At 40.1% G+C, this 22172-nt stretch overlaps 1 protein-coding gene across 4 annotated transcripts in view; it reads right to left on the bottom strand.

Moving 5' to 3' along the window:
• The window catches only part of CIT (citron rho-interacting serine/threonine kinase), a 177241-nt gene that overhangs the window by 95743 nt on the left and 59326 nt on the right, over positions 1-22172 (bottom strand). For 3 of the 4 annotated variants that reach the window (XM_069081488.1, XM_069081489.1, XM_069081490.1), the window contains exon 10: positions 19712-19895. The exons of the other annotated variant lie outside the window; for it this stretch is intronic. In XM_069081488.1, coding sequence (XP_068937589.1) covers positions 19712-19895 — 184 coding nt within the window. The remainder of the gene's footprint in view (positions 1-19711; positions 19896-22172) is intronic. 4 annotated transcript variants of the gene reach the window in all.

Raw genomic sequence — 22172 nt, 5'->3', positions numbered from 1 at the left:
GGACAAATCATTCAAAGGGCATGAAACACAGGAGCACTTGGGTCATTCTCACACGTGTGACATGTATGCACACACAGACACACAACACCATCCTAAAGGAGGTTCTTAGCCTTCAAATAATTTTTAATGAAAAAATTTCATTAAAATAAACATCAAAGACAACCCTGAAAAATGGAATACTGCACAAACATTAAAAATAGCAGCAGCCAAAGGGAAGAACACACAAAAGGACCCCATCCAGGTTCAGGATTATACACAGGGATCACTGCCATTCCAGTTCAACACTGATCAGTCATGATAACAGGTATAAAGAACAATCCGAATCACTGAGAGCTCCTCCTTCAGACCACAGCTTGAGGAGGCCCTTCTACATGGAGCTTTTCAATTCCCCCAACCAGTACCTTATTCCCAAACTACCTTGTATCTCACTACTTCGTGCTTATTCTCTTCATATTTACTCTGTAACACCCTTCAGGAGAGAGTGTGCTCCCTGAAGAATACACATTTCTTCCTTCATTGTATTTAGCCTCCAGCACCCAGCCCACAGCCTGGTCCATAGTATTCACAGAATAAATACTTTTCGATTGATTAACTCAGGAAATACTTGAATTCCAAAACTAACTGTTCTCACTTATATAACTCTTCACAATTTACAAAGGGCTTTACATAAATCACATTTTATCCTCACAACAACCCTGTGAGGTTAGCAGAATAGGGTTATCTATTTTGTGAATGAGGAAACTCAGGTTCAAAGATGTTACTTTGCTTACCCAAGGTGCCCCAGTTAGCCAATGACAAAGCTAAGACTAGAATCCAGGTCTGATTCCTAATCAAGGACTTCCTCCATGATGACATCATGCTGCCTCTCAGACTACACTGCCCCATCTACATTTCCTCCAAGAGAACACACTGCAGGTCCCACTTCAGGGCCCCTTGCACTGGAGTCCTTGACCCCTTGACCTCAGCCTCCAAGAGTCCCCCTGGATTCCTTCAAGATGTAGTTCAAATCCCATCTTCTGCAGGGTTCAATTCCTGGTCTCCCTCCCCCATTCCCTAAGCTGCTAGCGTCTTCTCTTCCCATATTCCCTTTTATCTATTCTAAATGTATTTGTTATTCATCACCTGGCTTTTTATGTCATCTCCCCCATTAAAAGGTGAAGTCCAGGAGGACAGGGACTGTTTTTGCCTTTCTTTGTAACCCCGGCACTTAGCACAGTGCCTTACATAACTTTTTACATAATAAGTAAAACAGAGATAATAATAGCACTTAGCACGCAGGGATGTTAGGAGGGTCATATGAGATAATATCTCTAAAACACTTTGCAAATCTTAATGCACTATATAAATGCTAGCTGTTGTTACCACTGATTGATAATGATGATGATGATGATGATGCTTGCCTCCTAATTAATTTGATGATAAAACATCATAGGGTAAATCACAGGCATTACTAAATGTCAAGAATATATTGCTCTGGATGCAGAATTTGTACTTATTTTTAAAAGAGTGACCAGGTCCCTCTGTGAGGTCTCCAGCACCAGAGATGAAGAGTGGCCTCTATCTGTAACAGCCCTCTTCCAAACTCCCCTCCTGCCAAAGGTACCCTCTTCTCCTAAGCTCCCAGGCCTGTAACTTCAGGATTATCCAGGATTCCTCACTCTCCCTCACCACATATATCCCACCAACTGCCAGATCTGGTTGTTTCAACCTCCACAACATTTCTTGCATCCAACCCCCTCTCTACTCACAGACACCACCACAGAGCTCCGGTCATTCTCTCCTCCTGTCCTCCAATCTCTAAAAATGAGGTGACTTTTCTCCTGGCCAAGACTAAGCCCACTATATGTGCCCTGGATCGCACTGCTTCTCACTTTCTCAGTCAATCAGCAAATATTATCAAATCCATACCATTTGCTAGGCAATGTACAAAACATAGAGGATGCAAATCCAAAGAACAAAACAATCCCTACTCACCAGGAACTCGTATTCTAATAAGTGAGACATAATGCCTTCTCCATTATGATCCCCTCCCCCAATTTTCCATCACTCCCTATCTACTAATTTCTTTCTCACTGTCTTCAAACATGCTCAAGTCCCTCCACTTTCTTTTTGGTGAGGCAATCAGAATTAAATGACTTGCTCAGGGTCACACAGCTAGTAAGCGTCAAGTGTCTGAGGCCAGATTTGAACTCAAGTCCTCCTGACTCCAGGATCAGTATTGTACCCACTGTGCCACCCAGTTGCCCAAGTCCCTCTATTTTCAAAAACCTTTGCTACATTCTCCCATCACCACTAGCTTTCATTCCATTACATCCCCTCCCATTCTTGGCCAAATTCCTTGAAAAAGACTCCTCTCCATTCCTCACGTGACACTCCATCTCCTTTCTCTGTGTCTTTACAAAGGCTGGTCTCCATGCCTAGAATGCACTCCCCCCTCTCCTCCATCTCTCCCTCTTTCTTCAAGGTACAGTCTAAGTATTATCTTCTACATGAAGATTATCTTGATCTAACTCCCTTGCAACTCTAGGGTCCTCCCTCCTCAAACTCCTGGGTATTTTGTGTGTATGTATATACTGTGTACACATGCACATACACATGAACACATGCACACACAGACACACATATGCACACACACTGTCTCACCTAATAGAATATAAAAGCCTGAAGAGAGCAGGGATTCTTTTATTCTTCGAATTTGTACCCCAGTGCACAGTGCCTGGCACATAGAAGGTGTTTAATAAATGCTTGCTGACTGATTGATTGATTATACATGGCCATCCAGACCCTCCTACTCATCCAAAGGATACGTCCTCCATTTTGCTATTTTGGTGCTTGACAAATGTTCACTGTTTGGAAGTTCTAAGTACAGTCATTAAGAGCTCTTCAGAGAGGAAAAAAAAAAGGTGCTAAATAAATCTTAAAAAGAAATGAATAAATAAAAAGCACAACTAAAAAAAGACTATTGCAAAAATGTTGTGAATACAAACAGCTTGCGGAAATAATCTCAGAAACAGCAACAGGATGAAAAGACAGGATGGACAGTAAAGGAAGAAATAATCTTGTTCATTTGTTAATTAGCAGAAAGCTTCCCTGGCTCAGGGTCCAATGGTAATTTAAAACTCACGGTGTAAGCACTACATGGTATTTGGTTCCATGTGGCATCAACAGATCACTGAGAACTGTATCCCTCTGGACATGCTCTGATGACAAGTTGGACCTTCTTCTCACCAAGGTCTTCTACACATACCTTTATAAACCAATCCCCTCCTATCTTCTCCACAGCACTACCTTCATGATCATCTCTTCCTCTGATCTTCAGTCTCTCTCATCTACTGGTTCATTCCCTGGTCCCTAAAAACACACTCAAGTCTCTTATCATCAAAAAATCCTACACTAAATCCTATGATCCCCTTTAGCAATTATCTTCTCAATCGAATTCCTTGAAATAGCTGTCTATGCTAAATGTCTCTCTACTTCCTCTCCTTTCACTCTATTCTAAACTCTCAGTAACCTGACATCCAACATCATTCCTCAAATGAAACTGCTTCTCTTCAAAATAATCAATAATCTCTTAATTGTGAAGTCTAATGGCCTCTTCTTAACCCAAATTCTTGTTTTCTGAAACATCTAACACTGCTGATCACTTGCTCCCTCCTGGATACTCCCTCCTGCCTTGGGTTTCCATGACACTATCCTCTTCTGGTTCTCCTATCTGTCTGACCAACTTCTCAGTATCCTTGGTTGGATCTTCAGCCATGCTATTCCCAATAACTGTGGTTGTACCATACAGCCTGACTCAGGCCCAGCCACTCTTATCTGTTCTCTCTCTAGTTTCTCAAGTTCCCACAAATTGAACTATCATCTCTATACCAATGGCTTCCAGACACAGACACACACAGACACACCCCTAGCCTTTCTCCTGAAGCCTAGTCCCACGTCACCAATGGCCTAATGACATTTCAAACTGGATGCCCTATAGGCACTTCAAACTCAAAATGTACAAAACAGAACTCATTATCTTTCCCAGAAAATTCACCCCAATTTGCAACTTCCTTTATCACTACTAAAGAAAACACCGTCCTTCCAATCACTCTGATTCCCAAGCAGTGTAAACCTCCAAACCTTACCCTCACCTCACATATTTAATCAGCTGCCATATCTTATCATTTCTATCACCATAACATCTCTCCATGCACAACAGTCACATAGTTCAGGGTCTTGACTACTGCAAATCATTCTAATTAGAGTCCCTATTTCAAGCTTCTCCTCACTTTAATCCATCTTTCACTCAGAGATTTTCCTAAAGCACAAATCTGATCACATTACCCCCCCTACCCAATAACATCAGTGACTCCTTCTTCCTTCCCCACCTTCTTCAAAGATAACTCTTTAGTTTGGCATTTAAAGCTCTTCCCAACCCAGCCCCTGACCACAGTTCCAGTCTTCTTGCACATTATTACCATTCCTGCACACTCCGTTCCAGCCAGACTGCCCTACATCTCCCATTCTGTGCCTTGCATGATGGCTTTGCCAAGCCTGGAATGTTCTCCTGCCCCACCTCTGACTCCTGGAATCCTGGGTTTCTGCCAAGACTCACTGCAGTGCTCCTTTCTAAAAAAAAAAGTCTTGATACCTTCCCCACTCCACTGCTAATGTCCTCTCTTTCAAAACTACTACATATTTATTTTGTTTATACTCTGTCTACAATTTCTTATACCCACTGTCTTCCCATTAAGTATAAACTCCTTAAATGCAGTCTACTTTGCTTTTGATTGAGTATCCCCAGAGCCCACCACAGTTCCCCTGACATACAGAAGGAACATAATAAATGCCTGTTGAATACTGACTTTGAAAGGGAGACCCAATTTTTAATTTAGCTACAGTATCCTATAAAATTTCAAGGTAATTTGCCCGTACTAGCTTATGTTGTTATGCTAATGGTCAATAACTTTAAAAAAAAAACAGCTTACAATAAGACACCTGCAATGCAGTGTATACTAAGCTGCATTAATTCACAAAAGGAGTATACAAAAACAGATCATGGTAACTCAAATTTTAAATGCTATTAGACATTACCAAAGACAGCCCATACTGAATTTCTCTTCAATCACAGGCAATCATAAAATTTAGATTTGGAAAGAACCTTGGAGGTCATCTAGTCTAACAACATTACTTTATACATGAGAAAAGGCCTAGCACATGAAGCGACTTGACTTGTCTGAGATCACAAAGGTATTGGTGATGATAATTCACATTTAAATAGAACCGCAAAGCTTCTAAAGTACTTTTCATTCCAGCATTCTCCCAATATTAGCCGTGCATGTAGGACTTCTAAAGTGAAGTTCAGAAATTAAGTGATTTTCTCAGGGTCAAAAGCTAGTTAGTGTCAAAGCCAAGATCCAAGTTCAGTTTGTCTTCCCCAAAATGAAGCATTCTTGTCGATACACTATGGCTGAATAATTTCTCTGTTCCTCACAATTTTCTGGAAAATTCCTGATCTTGTTCCTCCACCAACTTCATTAACTGTACAACAGGGTGTCAAAGCTATTGCTCAGACTGGATTTATTCTAGTAACACTCTGAATTCAAGTCATACACCAAGAAACAACCTATATTCCTCTTTGACCTTATTCCACAATAGTTTGATTGTACAACTATCAAACAGAATTATTAACTTCGTTTCTATAATCAATTAGCAATACAAGTTAAATCCTACAAAGTAAAAACCTTTGATGGGGGTAGAGGTTGGGGATGACGTACTTAAGGGTGATGCCACAAAAGCTTTAATGATTAGTCTACATTCAGTGAAAGGGAGAAGTCCAAATTACAAGTGACAGGGTGGTAAAGAAACTCATCTAAATTAAAAGGCATGCCTGTCACTGGAAAGGAGGCTCAGCCAGAGGGACAGAAGCCTGAGTAATAGGCCAAACTAGAGCTGTTAGCTCAAGAATCCTGCAGACATCATTGAGACTCGACGGGATGGGTACACACGACAGACCATTCATCCAAAAGGAAAAAAACAGATGAAGAGTTTGAGAGACAAATCCAGCATGATATGGCAGTGACAAGGAGTATCAATCTCACACATCTCCTATTCCTGGCCATTTGCACTGTCTGTCCCCCAGGCCTGGAATTATCTTCCTCCTCCTTTCCACCCCCAGACTTCCTTCAAGACCCAGATAAATCCCACTTTCTACAGGAAGTTTTTCATGATCCTCCTTGATGCTAGTGCCTTCTCTGCTGATTATGTCTAATTTATCCTGTCTATAGCTTGTATGTACATAGTTGCTTTCCCGTTATTTACCCCATTAGAGTGTGAGCTTCTTGAGGGCAAGGGCTGTCCTCTGCCCTTCTTTGTATCTCAGCACTTAGCACAGTGCCTGGTATTAGAGCAGGCATTTAAAAATGCTTAGTGACTGCCTGGATATTAGGTAGAAAGAGCTCTTCTATGATAAGGGCGGAGTTGCTGATAAATTCTTGACTTACCATAATGAGCATTTCAATCTTCAAAAGATGAAACATAAAACAAGAAGAACTGCAATTTTAGTTCAATTCTTACTGACACTGCAAATGGCTGCTGAAGGAAAAATGGCGGGACTTCAGGGAAAAGCCCCTCCGAAAATCCAACCCAGGGGCCTAGTCAGGCAAACATCTACTTGTTAAAGGAAGAGTCTGGCAAAAGGCACTCTCCTGTAACTCTGCAAACAAAGGAAAGTCACCCCCAGTGCTCATCAGCTGGGGAAAGGTGAACAAATTAAGATGTCTGGTGGAATGGAATGGAACTGTACGAAGGGAATGGTTTCAAAGAAACCCAGGAAAAACTGAATGAACTGATACCCACTGATGTAAGTAGAATTAGAAGAGTGACCTACACAACACTGTAAAGACAAACAACCTGGATAAACTTAAGAATTCAGACCAATACAAAGAGGACTATGATTCCCAAGGCCTGACGATGGAGCAGAATGCCAGTCCTGGGTGGGAACCAGCTTGAATCAGTTCCCAAGAGTCAATTGTTAAACTGTCAGTGTCAGCACTTACACTTCAGAAATTGGTGATTAGACTTAAGAAAGTGATAAAGAAAATGTTAAAACTGCAGATTAAAGTTTAAAGTATAAGCATGCTGTTTGTGTTCAATGTTAAACATTCCCTAGCGCACCCCTGCATACTACCCACCTCCTGGCAGAGAGCTGATGCACTCAGGTTGGAGACATGACCAATGGGGGAATTTGTATTGCTTAACTATGTGTATTTGTCATAAGGGTTTTGTTTTTCTTTATTTTTCAAGGAGATGGGGGTGAGGAGGAAGAGGCAAGAAGGAGAGAAAATAGATTTATGTTCTTTCAAAAAAAATTAAATTAAAAGAAGAGAAAAGCAAAGTCATCCCTGCCAAGGTAATTCTTTAAGGGTGAATTTAGGTATGAGCAGAGAAGCATGACAGTACATTATAAGTCATCTCATGGAGTTAAGAAAATCTATCTCCGTCCCAAGATTACCATTCTATGGAAATGCTATGCCACAAACAACTACTGCCTGAAGTACTGAGTGGTTCAAGGGGACAGTGAAGAGTTAACAGCACAGGATCAGAGTTCAACAGCAAAAACCTAGTCAGTGCTCAGTACTGGGTGAGATTCAAAGTACAATGAAGATGCTAATAAAAGAACATGCAACCTGCCCCCACAATGCTTGCCTACTCCTCCTGGCCACATCTTTGGTATGCAGCCAGTTATCCCCATGGAGAGAAATGAGCTTTGAGCAGCCCTGTGCATGCAGCCAGACACCCACACACAGCAGCACTGTCTCTTCAGACACGAAGCCAAGTTGATTTTTTTTCAGTCCCTATTTTCTAGAAAAATTTACTCTTAAATAAAAATTCCTACCTAATAAACACATATACTTTCTATGATATGTATCCCATACATAACAGGAGGAGGGCTAGCTTTGCTACAGTATACACAAGATCAAAGTTTTAAAAAATGACCTAAAAACACTCCTACGGGGACCCTGATAACTAAGTTAAAAATGTGATAAAAATGTAGCCTTTTCAATCAAGTACCTATAAATAAAATGCATGAATGTCTCACAAAATTCTGAAAATGCTTCATATCAGAGAGTACAATTTATATTTCAATCTTTAAAGCATGTGTATACACACACACACACACAAATTCTGTCTAATCACTAGTCTAATAATACTTAAGAAAATTATCTTAATCAAGGCAGTGGTTTATTCCTATAGGGAGAGAGCCCCATGGCTGAGAAAAAACTTTCAAAATAATACCATAGTTGGAAGCACTAAGAAGACCAAGAATGGCTATTTAAGAATAAAACCAAGGAATCAAAATTAAATATGCCAAAGGCTCTACCTTAATTGTATCCCACAGACTCTAAAAATACATGCAACTGCAATCTGTAATATGGTGCAAAAAACTCATCAGCATTCTGTTTCCAAAAATATGTTGGCTTTTAAGATATAACATTCTGGGATTTATGAACCAGCTCTAAAAGCCCATTTAAAAATAAACAATGTCCATCACAGGTATTTTGAAATACCAAATTCTGCTTTCCGCAAAGGTTTAAGGGAGTATCTGACTTTAATTTGAAAAGCAATATAGCAGTCTTCATTTGCATTGTCACTTCATTCTAGAATGATTAATATTTGGTCCAAATCATTTATTCAAAAAAGATACACATTAATCAGAGTTTAGCTACTCATATAATTCCCACTCTGCATCTTTACCAGTACCCAAGACTGCCAGTTAAATTTTGTTTGCACACAGTAATGTGACAAGCACTTTTTGTGCCTGCAATGACCTTGACCTAGAGGAGGTGGTACTGAAGAGTTCAAATTTGGAACCGAGGGGAGCCCACCCTGGCGTCCGGAGCTTGCTTACTACCAAGAAATAAGGAATATCGACTGGGTCACATCACTATCGAGATGTCAATCAACACATCCTGACTTCCCATAGTCAGGGTCTGACAAGCTACAGGAAGATGCAGGTAACTTCTGAACCCCACTCCACTAAGGACTCTGAAACTCCCCTTTCCTATAATCTGTCCCTACTCCCTTCCGTATATGGGAAGTTAGAGCAAGCTTTTGACCTGAAAAGTCTAGATCATTACGGAAGTTGCTGGTTTTGATTCTATTGAGCTACCTCCCTTCAAAGCAGAAAATGTTGTGAATCTACCTACTTCCTCAAATGGAGCTGGACATTCTGCACTGAAATAGCATGAATAAAAGACAATAAGATATGCCTATATGATACAGGCAACAGAATGCCAAGGGGGAAAGGCAGAAAGAACTTGACTCCCTAAAGAAGCCAGATGCTGTTATACTGTCAGTAAAATTCAATTAAAGCCTGTTCACTATGAGAAGGATGTTTTATGTACAGCACCTAATGGTTGGTAAACACTTAATATCAATCAAAGACTATTTAAAGTGGGTACATAGCAGGAAATGTCCAAAGAATAAGTCCCAGTCTCAGTCCATTCGTTCAAAATCTGTATTCCAAAAGAACAGAGAAGAGACAAGGAAAACATAAGGAAGCGATGAAAATATACTTAGGGGAGGAAAGGAAGGATGCCAACCTGGCCTGGAATATAGGAACACATAGTACTATTTGTCAGTTCTGGTCTTCTTGAGGAATCTAAGGCAGTCATGCAAATTAGTATTGGTTCACAAGCCCAATCTGATGGGCTGGCAAACATTTGCCTTGAACAGTCACTAGCACACAAGAATTATTAGGACAGTCCCTTTTGCATTAATTTTAGAAAGCATCTACTATAGGAACAGCAACATATATTAATGGCATTGCCTGGCTGCTTTCAAATTCCATAAAAATACTGCTCACAAAAACAAAACAAAAAATCCCCACCATCATTTCTAAATTAGCTAACTTCAATTGATATGACTATTACATGACTACTTTTCAATGATTTGTTAACTGCCCTCACTGATCTGAGAGCATTTGCTACCACCTCTAAGTACATTCTCCTTCTTATTCCAATCTGCAACTAAGATTTCAAATTTTTCACTTTTCCTGACAATACTCCACTAATGCTTCAATGTGACACATACCTGACTGAGTCTATTTATCAGTACACAGAGAAGTGCATGTCAGTTTGCCAATAAACACAAGATATTCCACTGTCACCTTGCCAGCATGGATTTCAGATTATAAATTCAGTAAAATAGAAGCTTCTTGAGGGCAGGGTCTGTCTTACTTTTGTACTCTTATCTCTAACATCTGGCACAAAGGGGATAAAAGAACTTAATCAAAGGTTGCTGACTGACTGGCTTTGAGAGATTTTTTAAAGTCTTTCTGCAAGACAGATGATTTAGATTTTATTTCCTTAGGGTATCTTTGGGAGGAATGAAATGGTTAAACAAGAAATGAGGAAGCACAAGATACTGAATGGATAAAGAAGTAAAAGGAAGAAGTAAGATGTGCTTAATTGGAGATTTGGGGGGTTTGGTTTGGTTTTATTTTTTTAAGGGAATGATTCAGAGAAAAAGAAGGTAAAAGACCAAACAGAGGCACGTGTTAAATATTTTATCTAAGGAAGAATGGGTAATCAGTCAAGGTAACTGAGGGGAGTATCATAGATATATACAGAGTATGTTTTTCTGAGCAATTGTTGTCTGCTCCATTAGAATGTAGGCTCGGTTATAAGAATACAAGTCATTCCCTAACTGACAAATGGTCAAAGGATATGAACAGGCAACTCTCAGATGAAGAAATTGAAGCCATCTACAGTAATATGAAAAAATGTTCTAAATCACTATTGATTAGAGAAACGCAAATCAAAACAACTCCCAGGTACCACCTCACTCCTATCAGATTGGTTAACATGACCAAACAGGAAAATGATAAATGTTAGAGTAGATGCGGAAAAACTGGAACACTAATGCATTGTTGGTGGAGTTGAAATGATCCAACCATTCTGGAGAGCAATATGGAACTATAACCAAAGGGCTACAAAACTATGCATACCCTTTGACCTAGCAAAGCCACTTCCAAGTCTGTATCCCAAAGAGATCATACAAGTGGGAAAAGGACCCACATGTACAAAAATATTTATAGCAACTCTTTTTGTGGTGGCCAAGAACTGGAAATTGAGGGGATGCCCATCAAATGCAGAATAGCTGAAGAAGTTGTGGTATATGAATGTAATGGAATACTACTGTGCTATAAGAAAAGATAAACAGGTGGACTTCAGAAAAACCTGGAAAGACTTACATGAACTGATGCTGAACGAAGTGAGTAGAACCAAGAGAACGTTGTACACAGTAACAGCCACAATGTGCTATAACTAACTTTGATAGACTTAGATCTTCTCAGCAATGCAAGGATCTAAGAGAACTACAAAAGACTCATGATGGAAATTGTCATCCACATCCAGAAAAAGAACTATGGAATCTGAATGCAGATTGCAGAATATTATTTGCTCTTTTTTTGTTTTGTTTTGTTCCTTCTTTCTCATGGTTCCTCCCATTGGTTCTAATTCTTCTTTACAATATGATTAATATGAAAATATGTTTAATATGAATGTACATGTAAAGCCTACATCAGACTGCACGCCATCTTGGAGAGGGGAAAAGGGAAGGAGTCAGAGAAAATTTAAAAAAACTCAAAATCTTATGGAAATGAATGTTGAAAACTAAAAATAAATAAATAGAAATAAATAATTAATTAAAAAGAGGTGAAGGATAAAAAAAAGAATGTACGCTCAGCACTGGCAAGGTTTACTTCATTTTTTGCATTATATAGCCAGTATTCCCTACATAGTAGTAAACCCTTGATGACTGATTGGTTGACTGGAAAGCTGAGCAGATAGTCAGCTAAGAAAACTTTAAAATAGTAAATCAAACAATAAAAATATAAACTACAGTCTTTGCCAAATCTCACGGTCCCTTCTCAATCCTCATCCGGCTTGACCACTCTGCAGCCTTTGACACAATCAATCATTCTCCTCTCCCTGATACTCTCTTCTCTCCAGTTTTCCAGGACACCCCTCTCCTGGTTCTCCTAATTGTCATTCTGCTTCTAAATCTCCTTCACTGGATCTTCATCCAGGCTGGGCTCACTAACAGCAGGTATCCCCCAAAGCTCTGTCCTGGGACCTCTTCTCTTCTCCCTTTACACTATTTCACTTTGATGATCTTATCAGCCCCCAGGGATTCAATTCTTATCTTTAAATGTACTTATCTGGTCCTAACCTCTCTCCTGACCTCTGGGCTCACAACTTCATCTGTGTGTCCAGCAGACATCTTAAACTCAACGTGACCAAAATCAAATTCTATGTTATCCCCAATCCCTCTCCACTTTGGCATTTCCTTATTACAGTCAAGGTTACCACTATCCTCCCAAGTGGCCCAGGCTCAAAACTTCAATGTCATCCTTGCCACCAGCACTTTCACCTCCTAAATGCCATCAGCTGCCAAGTTCTGTCATTTCTACCCTCATGCTATCTCTCCAACAGACCCTTCTCTCCTCTGGCGCTAGCACCCCCTTATCACCTCACATTTGAACTACTGTAATAGCCTGCTGCCTCAAGACTTTCCACATACCAATTTATCTTCCACTAAGCTATCAAACTGATCTTAATAAAGCACAGGTCTGACTATGTTCCCCCTCTCCATTGTCTTCAGGACCAAACACAAAACGCTGTTTGGCTTTTAAAGCCTTTCATAACCCAGCCAGTCTCCATCCAGCTTACACACACAACTCAATCCGGCCATAGCGGCCTTGTTACTCTTCCTCGACAACACCCTCTGGGCACCGTCGCTGGTGGTTCCTGTGCCTGGAATACTCTTGCTCCTTATCTCTGCCTCCTGGCTTCAAGTCCCAGATAAGATCCCGCCTTCTGCATGCAAGAAGCTCTTCCTGATTTCCCTTAACACAAGCCCCTTCCCTCTACTGATCATCTCCAATTTATTCTGTATATAGCTCATGTTACATAGTTGTTTGCATGTTATTTCCCCAACCAGACTTTGAGTTCCCCAAGAGGGGGGACCCAACACAGCACAGCACATGACAGACACATAGTAGGGGATTAAAGTTAATTGACCTGACTTGCTGACTTTGTAGTAACCACTAAAATAAGATATTTGCCAATGAAAAGGAAGAATGGAGTCTATATTCTGTACTGTTTAGTTATGGCAAAAAGGAAAACAAGATTTCCCTCAAGACTTCAAAATAACAGTGAAAGGGAAGTAGGTCATCAATGGGAAAGCTTAGTTCTACCATTGAAGTCTGAAAAAAAATAGCACAATGTCCCAGTCATAGATGACTGAGAGGCAGCTAAAAATACAAAAATAGATTTGAATAGAGGCAGATTAGAGTCGTCAGCAAAGAGATGAGAGCTGCCACCATGCAAGTAGGAGAAGCCTTAAGGAAAAAGTAGACAAAGACAAGAAAAAGGGCCCCTGGCAGAGAAATGAGGGACAGAAGGGCAGTTAAAAAAGAACTGAGGAAAATAAAGATCTAAGGCTTCCACCTGTCCAGTATAAAAAGCTAAGTTTTCATAAAGAGTTCAAGCCCTCCATCAACTCTTGTCCTCATTCCACCTCAGCTTTTTTTTTTTCCACACCATTTTCCCACCATGGTTCCTCCACTGATGTCAAGAAAATGTGCTTGAGGTTTTCCCATATGACTTACCTTTTCCTACCCCAATTCTAGGTCTACTTATTCTTCCCATTTAAAACCTCCACCTTTCTCTGCTATATGAATCTGAGCTTATTACCTCCTAGACCCAGGCCACCACTCATGTCCTCCAGGAAGTCTATCAAGATGAACTCACCTCCACTGATTACCCCCTTACTCTTGAGAATGTGCTGACCATTCACAATCCTTTTCTACACCACATTCAAATTGGTATTATATTATTTGGAATAATAGACCTTGGGTTCAAATCCTGACTAGGACAATTCCTGTGTGACCTCAGTCAAGCTTCTCTATGCCTCAGTTTCTCCATCTAACACCTAGAGAATAGACTTCCCAGGGTTGAGGTGATAATCCAGTGAGATAATGCTGGAGAAGGGCTTTGGAAATCTGAAAGCTCAGTATGAATGTGCACTGCTATCACCCTCATTATTATTAGGCTTATGTTCATGTTTTTCTGTGAGTACACTTGATGTTCCAGTCCTAGATTATAAACTCCATCAGGGCAGGGAGTGGATTTTATTAATCTCTCTAAGATGAACACAAAAGACCTCATCAACTCCCTGAAAACTTGGCAAGGTGGTTTTACTGGTTTTACTCTGCTATCTGACTACAAATAGCCAGATGGCTCTGGAAACTTCAGAGGAGAGAAGAATCAAGGCTTATTCACTCCAGCACCTGCTCTCCCACTTACCGGTTCAATGGTGATGGAGTGGCTTCTGAAGGCTCGAGGATTCTCTTTTTATTTTGGAAAAAAAAATAAAGACCCGTGTCCCAATCCTGGCTCTGCTACTTATGACCTATAGGACACCCTAAAACACTAGGGCTGTTTCCTCATCCAGGTCTCTTCTGACCCCAAATCCTAGGATCCTAATAATTGCACCAAACTGTGGAGGAAACTGCTGGGTAAAAGAGTGAAAGACTATGTAAATGGGAGTCCTTCTTAGTCATTAGTAAATAACCACACTTGTCATCGGTCCCAGGTAAAGGAGGATTCCTTGGCACAAACATTTAAACATCGAGTTCCACCAGAAACTGAACCAAGTAGATCTGAGGCAAGAGGAGCAAGGAAGATTAAGACACCACTTTCTCCTCTCATGAACTCCTCCCAGAATTACAGGAGTCTCTTACCAAAGATGGCAATTCTGTAAAACACCTAAATCTTCTATTCCTCTTCCAAAGTTCCGAACACCTGAAAATTCCCGGTAAGGCATTGCTTTTATAGCATAGATAAGTTAGACTAAAATATAAAAGAAGCTGGTTTCCTTGGACGTGCTTTATGGTGAGCACATGCAGTAAGTTAAGATCTGTTTTAGCCTATGCTTAAGTCAGGTCTACCTTTTTCTCATTTTGGTAGGAGGATAAGAAAATGTATCTTGCTGACATGTGGAAAGAATGCTGAATTAGATAGCTGAGGGTTGCAAGAGGCCATGCTGAGTTCCAGATGTGCTACTAACTAGCTGCATGACTTTGGGCCAAGTCACTTTACTTCTCAATCTCTCGATGGCTTCATCACTCAATTCAAATTGCTCTCTCTAGAGTTACTATCTCTTTGCCAAATCTAATGGCCCTTTCTTAATCTTCGTCCTTCTTGATCTCTCTGAAACATTCGGCACTCTTAACCACTGACTCCCTTTTGTATAAACTCTTTTCTCTGGGTTCTGTGACACCACTTTCTTTAAAGCACTATATAGCAAACTATTATGCTTTACATGCAAAAGTCTAAACAGAAATCAAATGTTAATGAATGATAAAATATGGAGACACAAACTTTCACCAGCTGCCAATGCTCTCTATCGTGTGTAGGCAATGATTCTCATATCTATATATCCAGTCCTAGTCTCTCTCCTGAGCTACAGTCCCATCACCCATGCTTACTAGAAATTTCAAAATTGATGTCCTATAAGCTCCTCAAACTCAGCATCTCCAAAAGAGAACTCATTATCTTTTTCTGCAAGCCTACCTCCTGTCCAGATTTCCCTAATTCTGTCAAGGGGACCACCACTCTCCAGTCAGCTAGTTTTACAATGCCAGCATCATCTTCAATTCACGTTTCCTCAACCCACATATGCATTAAATGGCTAAATTCTATCAATTCCACCTTCACGATACTTCTCACATCCACCCCCTGGTGTCTACTCACCTGGATACCACCCTCATTTAGGCTCTCATAATCTCTTGCCTGAGCTACTCAATAGCCTCTTAATTTGTCTCCCTGCTTGAAGTCTCTCCCCTCTGCAGCCCATGTGCCAGGCAAAGAGTCAAAGTGATTCTCCTAAAACACAGGCCTAACCATGCCATGCCGCTACTCAATAAACTCCAGTAGCTCCCAATTATGTCTAGAATAAAATACAAAAAGTCCTTTATAACCCAGCCCCAAATAATCTTTCCAAATTTACTCTCCAATAATCATTTCATGCTGCCTTCAGTCCAGCCAAAGTAGTCTTTTTCTGACTGTTCCCCCCATAATAGATTCTCTCTCTTCCTGACTCTTTTGCACAGGTTGAACCCAATAACTAGAATGCCCCTCCTCCTCACCTCAGCCCCTAGGAAGCCTTAGAGTCCTTCAAAACTTAAATCAAGGTCTCACTTCTAGGTTCTGCTCCATATGACTACCCAAAATGGAAATATTTCTGATCTTGTGAAATTTTCCCCCATCACTTGCTATTCATCCTAATTCCACCTTTTTCCTAAACCAGATAGAGTGCTACATCTAGAATCGAGAAGACCTGGTTCAAAACCCACTTCTGACATTTACTAACCTGAGCAAGTGTTGCCCTTCTGAAATCATTTTCCATTTCCATGGTCTATATCTTGTATGTACTAGTTATCTACAGCTTATCTCCCCCATTAGAAAAGCGGGCTTCCTGAGGGCCAGGACTGTGCTTTTGCCTTTCTTTATATGTCTTTATAGGGGGCTTAGTACAGTATCTGGCACTTAGTTAAGTCTTAATAAATGCTTGTTAACTGGCAAGCTCTATGAACCGCAGTTTCCTCATCTCTAAAATGAGAACATAATATTTGCTCCTGTCTCACAGGGTTATTGTAAGGATCAATAATGTATATAAAGCCCTATATAAGCATCAGCTATTGTTATTATTACTTCTTATATGCAAAAGACTAAACAGAGAAAACAAACATTCTTGACAGAGTCAAATATGAAGAGAGAAGCTCTCAACTGTTTGGAAAGGGATTCTTGATTGAGTATATATATATATATATTCCAGCATCACTGTTATGATCCCTGTCAAGGCAAGTAAAACAAACTATTAAAATCATTCAATCTTAGACAAAATTCTCCTTGAAAGTTTATTAAGCATTTAGCATCATCTCAGAATATTTCATTCAATTAACTATTAATAAATCTGGGGGTCAATTTACCCAGTACATCACAGAAGAATGAGTAATTTCCTCAGTGGTGTGAAGAAATGAGTAACAACAAAGGTAATCAGTTCTTGTAAACAAAAACCTGTGATGCTGCAAATAGGAGAGGGGAAAAGAAAACTCGAAAAAGACAAGACAGGCTTGCTGATGATAAAAGCTTACACACAGAAAATCCTTTTCCAAAATTTAAACTAACTCTTCAAATCTTAACTCTGTTTCAAAATGATATGTTAGCTATTAAATAACTTGGCCAATGACCTAGACTGGAATCTCACTACAGAAGCCTTCCCTAAAGTGTAGAAGTGACTATTTGGCTTATGCGTCTGACCCTCTTTCAGATAAGGACAACTCAGAATATGGTTTGCTAAAAGACGGTCCTGTGACATGGACCCTATAGAACACACCAGAGGGAGGCTTCAGTGTAATATTAGAAGAGATACTGCATGTAACAAAACTGTCCTATTTCAAACACTCTGAATTTTTTTTTCTGTTTCAAACACTGTATTTTTTTTCTTGTTAAGAGTGAGACACATACAGGAAAAAAATACTGCAATTCCACCTTCTAGTTAAGAATTATAGATATTCAAAAATGAGAAACTAAATAGAATTCATTCTTCTAGGGCATCTGCAGAGGCACATTATTTCATGCTCAAGAAAGCTATATATACTTCTAACCACCATGAGATTAAAGAATGCACCTTCAAATACCATATCCAGTAAAAAACCATCCAAGAAAGGAACATCACCAAATCAAAACAAGTATTTCTCAAAAGTGTCTAAGTCTTTCCTAACAGTGAAACAACACCCATTTCTTTCTGCATAGCACCCTTCTCTATTAATGATCCCTTCAAGGATTCCTTAGTTTGAATATAGACTACTATACGGAGGTTCCAATCAGATTCTGGAAAACCTCGTAATAAAGAAAAAAGGGCATTCTTCCCTAAAAACAAGCACTTTATCACATGCTGCCTCAAGTCAACAATTATCACACTGAAAATTGCACACAATTCTGACAATCTACCTTAGAATTACATTGATTTGTATCTTCCATGATGTTCTAAAATACCTAATAATATTCCTATTACTCTTTAATTCTGACCTGCGCTAGCTTATCCAAATTCTAAACACAGCTCTTTCAAAGCATAAATTCTGACCTGCAATCTTCAGCACATACATACTGAGGCTTCAGCCCCCCACACATCAGACATCTCTTGCCATTTTGCCTTTGCTCTGTCCTCTTCTTCTGGTACAAAGCTTCCTCTCAGTACATTTCAATCCAGACCTACTACACAGTCAACAGCTACCTACATTCTAGCCTTATAGAAAATTGTCCAGAATCAACATAGCTAGCAAAGTCCGAATGTCAATTTTTCAACATAAATTTTAAACCAAGAATTCAATGATAAAAACATCATCTTTTCTCAACTTCAATCACCATTATTGACCTTATTTTCGTCTCAAATACCCAATTTTTATATCAGTCTAAAATATTTGCTGGAACACCATCAAAATAAGGAGAAGCCATTTAGAAGCAACCCCCAAATCCCTTTTGATTGCTATCTAGGCTACTTACATTCTTAATACAGAGCAAAGAGAGGATGAATACTGGTCAGGAGAAAACCAAATTTTGTTCACTTCACAATTGAGCAATAACTAATTACCAAAAGCTATCCTAATAGCCAAAAAGTGAGAGACCCAGGAAGTGTATGTAGTAACACTAACACTATCAATGTCAATCCTTGCGGAGAATTACCTGGTAGTTCTACAAGCAGGATGTCCACATATCATAATGAAATGAACTGTTATGTTCAGCTACCACATCAGCTGAAGCTACTGCATTTCTGATCAATCCTCTGCTGCTGGAAGTCAGAGCTCTCCAATCCTGGGCACTGCACTAATGCCTTTCTCATTAACTCTTCTAGCAACAGCTAAGGACCTACCAGGTCAAGGGGCTTATACCATGACAGCTATACTTCTATTTACCGCCTTGGTTTTTTCCCTGAAATGCAGTGATGTCCAATTTTCTGTGAATATGATCTTTCACCATTCACATTTTCCTTTCAGTGGATCTCCTTTACGCAGGTTTCTGTCAGACCCCACAGAAGGCTGCCAGCTAGGGGAAGCTTACGTCCAGAGTCAGTGACCTAGAGAATGGTGGGGTTCATGTCCTTGGAGCTTTGATCAGACCACTCACACCTCCAGTTTCTGGTCCTCCCCCTCCAGATCTTATCTCTAATAGTAACAAGTGGGCTTAATGATGTTGAGTACTTTGGGTTCCTCAGCATGCCGAAGGCAGCCACCACCCCCAGCCCCCACAGAAAAGGAGATCTCTGCTCCTCAGAGCACTCCTCCTGCCAGGGTTCTGCACTCACTGCTAGTAAAAGACCTATGCTAGCCCTTCCCCTCTGAAAAGCAGAGTCTAGAAACCAACTCAGAGTAACCAAATCATAATGTCACAATATTCATTTGGGAAACAGGCACAGATACCCTTAAATACAATTACATAAAAACATTACACATGCCAAGAGAGAGACATGAGAAATCTAGCAGCCCCCTTCATGCAGATGACATGCTAGTTAACAGACTCCCCCACTCGACTCACTGTCCCTCCAACCTGATTTTTTTATATCAACACAGTTCCAATGAACGATAATTTCTACTTACTCTGCTCTACCAAGGATCCCCAGTGCTTTGCTGAACGAAAACCCCACAAAAGGCAAATCTTCACCAGAGAAACCTCCAGGGTTCAACTGGCCCGGAAAAGGTAAAACCCGCGAATTCCTCTCTGGTTCATCAAAATTAGAGGTGTCATCATCAGACTTGAGGGTGGGAACGAAGGGGGGAGGAGCTGATGAAAAATAAAAAAGAAAAAAAATCAGGCTCATGCAATCACACTCTTTCACAGCAAAGGGTCCTGCTCCTTTTGAGCTTGCCCTGGCACTGCAGCTCCTGCCTTTAATCTCACTCACACAAGCAGCGGAGCCGCTGCTCTCAAACAGGATTACAGCAACAAGAGATTAACCTCTTCTTTGCCAACATGGCTACCACTCTGCAGACCATCTTCCATTCTAGTTAAACTGAATTATCTTCTAAGCCAGGTAACAGTCTCACAAAAGCCACAAGGCACAGGCACTTCTGAACTAACTGGAGCAAGCCACTTGTTCCCAATCTTTCTAGAATATTTCTAGTCACCCAAGTATAAGAATCCCACTGTCTCCTTTCTGGTACTGTCACAGGCATAAGGAATGATCTAAACCTATTCCTGACATGTCCAAAAGACCACTTTTTATTGCCACTGAAAACTGGTCTTTTTCTAAAAGATTTAAAGAGCTGCAACCAATAAATCTTACTAGGTGACTATAATAGAAAGAAAAGGGGGAGGAGGATTTACTCTCAGGTCCTCAAGGATTTGCAACTCTTCATGGGACAGCACTGCAGTCTGGCTCATAATTACACAAATGCATTAACTGGAGACCTTATGAAATATTTGTTTTTTTTTTTTCAGCTTATCTCCTCTCCACCTCCCCACCCCCTAAATTCACTGCAGTTTAATGAACAAGATGAATGAAGTTTCCCCAGTGATGAAGAGTAGCCCTGATCCCTGGGCATGGGGCTACATCTATGAAAAGAATAAACAGAATCTGCAGTCCCATTCCTACCTCCTCACGTCATGTGCCCTCTTAGGGAAGTGCTACATTTCCTCCACTTCGGGCAAACGTGCTGAGCTTCCTTGCTTGAGGAGGCCGACCCTCCGGCATCAGGAGCCAGAATGGAGCTCAAGGCTCCAAGCCACACTCACGGAGTGCAGTGTGCTCGAGCCGTTACCATGGAACCGACATGGAGCTCCTGTAGCTGAAGGGCTGGAGAGCAGGGAGCCCCTGCACTGCAGGCTTCCTGCTCCTCACTCTGTGCATGCTCTGGGCTTAACCCTACCTGCCTGCATCCATGACAGATGCTGATGCTTCTCGGACTGACACAAGCAGAATGAGTCACTGCTGGGGCTTGCTAGCTCCCTCTGCTTGCCAAAGCCTTTCACAGCCCAGACTGTTTTAACTCTTTATTCTCTAGAATGACAAATCTGTGTTTAAGCTCCCACCAGAGAAGAGCAGCAGTCTGTTTCTGCTCACAAACAAAAATCTGCCTATACAAAATGCCCAAAGTACAATGCTCGGGTTTCATTAGAGGCTCTCCAGGGAGAATGCTTCCTAGAAAGTGGGAGGGAGAAGGGCAAGGGGAGATTTGAAGGAAAAAGGAAGCCAATTTAGAGGGCTCATGTCTCAAAAAAAAGTCAAAAGAGCAGTCAACATATCTTTAAGTGTATTTGAAAATAAGGAGAAGGAAAGATATATAAATATATATAAGGATATATATAATATATAAGGATATATAAATATATAAGGACATATAAACATATATGTAATATATAAGGATATATAAATATATAATATATATAAGGATATATAAAAATATCAAATGTGCAACACCAGAAAATTATTTAACACCTCCAAGTTTCCTCAAGAGAATTTAAAGTTTCACTTTAGTGTGTAAAAACTCTACTTGCTTTTAGAGACATGAATTACTTTTTTTTTAAAATTACCAAGTTGGAAAGGAAAATTCTTTACAGCAACATAATTTCCAAAGCAAAAATCCAGTCTTATTTTAAAGGGCTCTATGAAAGGTACTGTAAAATGGAAGTAAATAAAAACTAAAAGAAGATAAAAATATGTAAGTAGGCAACAGGAAAAGATTTTCTGAGACAAGTCGACATCATTACTAAACACCCATAGGATGGTAGGAGCTTTAGAAGGTGGTCCCTGTGTAGTGTTTATTTTGTATAGTGTAAAACAAATCTATAGATATAAACATCTAGCTATTTGTATTAATTATATCAATCTCACCAAGTTATATATATTCTCTTTCTAATTTATGCTGTTCTCTTCCAGAGATTAAAAAAACAAATCCCACTACAGAGTGGAGAGTTTTAACCTAGGATAGGATTCACCTTCAACAAAATTATAGGTTGGAAATTCATAACTGGAAAAATAAATATCCTCTCTAGAAACCCTAGTACTATAATACAGCTTAATGAAGTCAAGATCAATTTAATGGCTCAGTAAATCCTCAA

The sequence above is a fragment of the Petaurus breviceps genome, unplaced genomic scaffold (genome assembly GCF_028583685.1).
Source record: "Petaurus breviceps papuanus isolate PSGF00001 unplaced genomic scaffold, PetGlider_PUasm1.0 99, whole genome shotgun sequence".
Lineage (NCBI taxonomy): Eukaryota > Metazoa > Chordata > Mammalia > Diprotodontia > Petauridae > Petaurus > Petaurus breviceps.
This window is presented reverse-complemented; position numbering and strand designations above follow the sequence as displayed.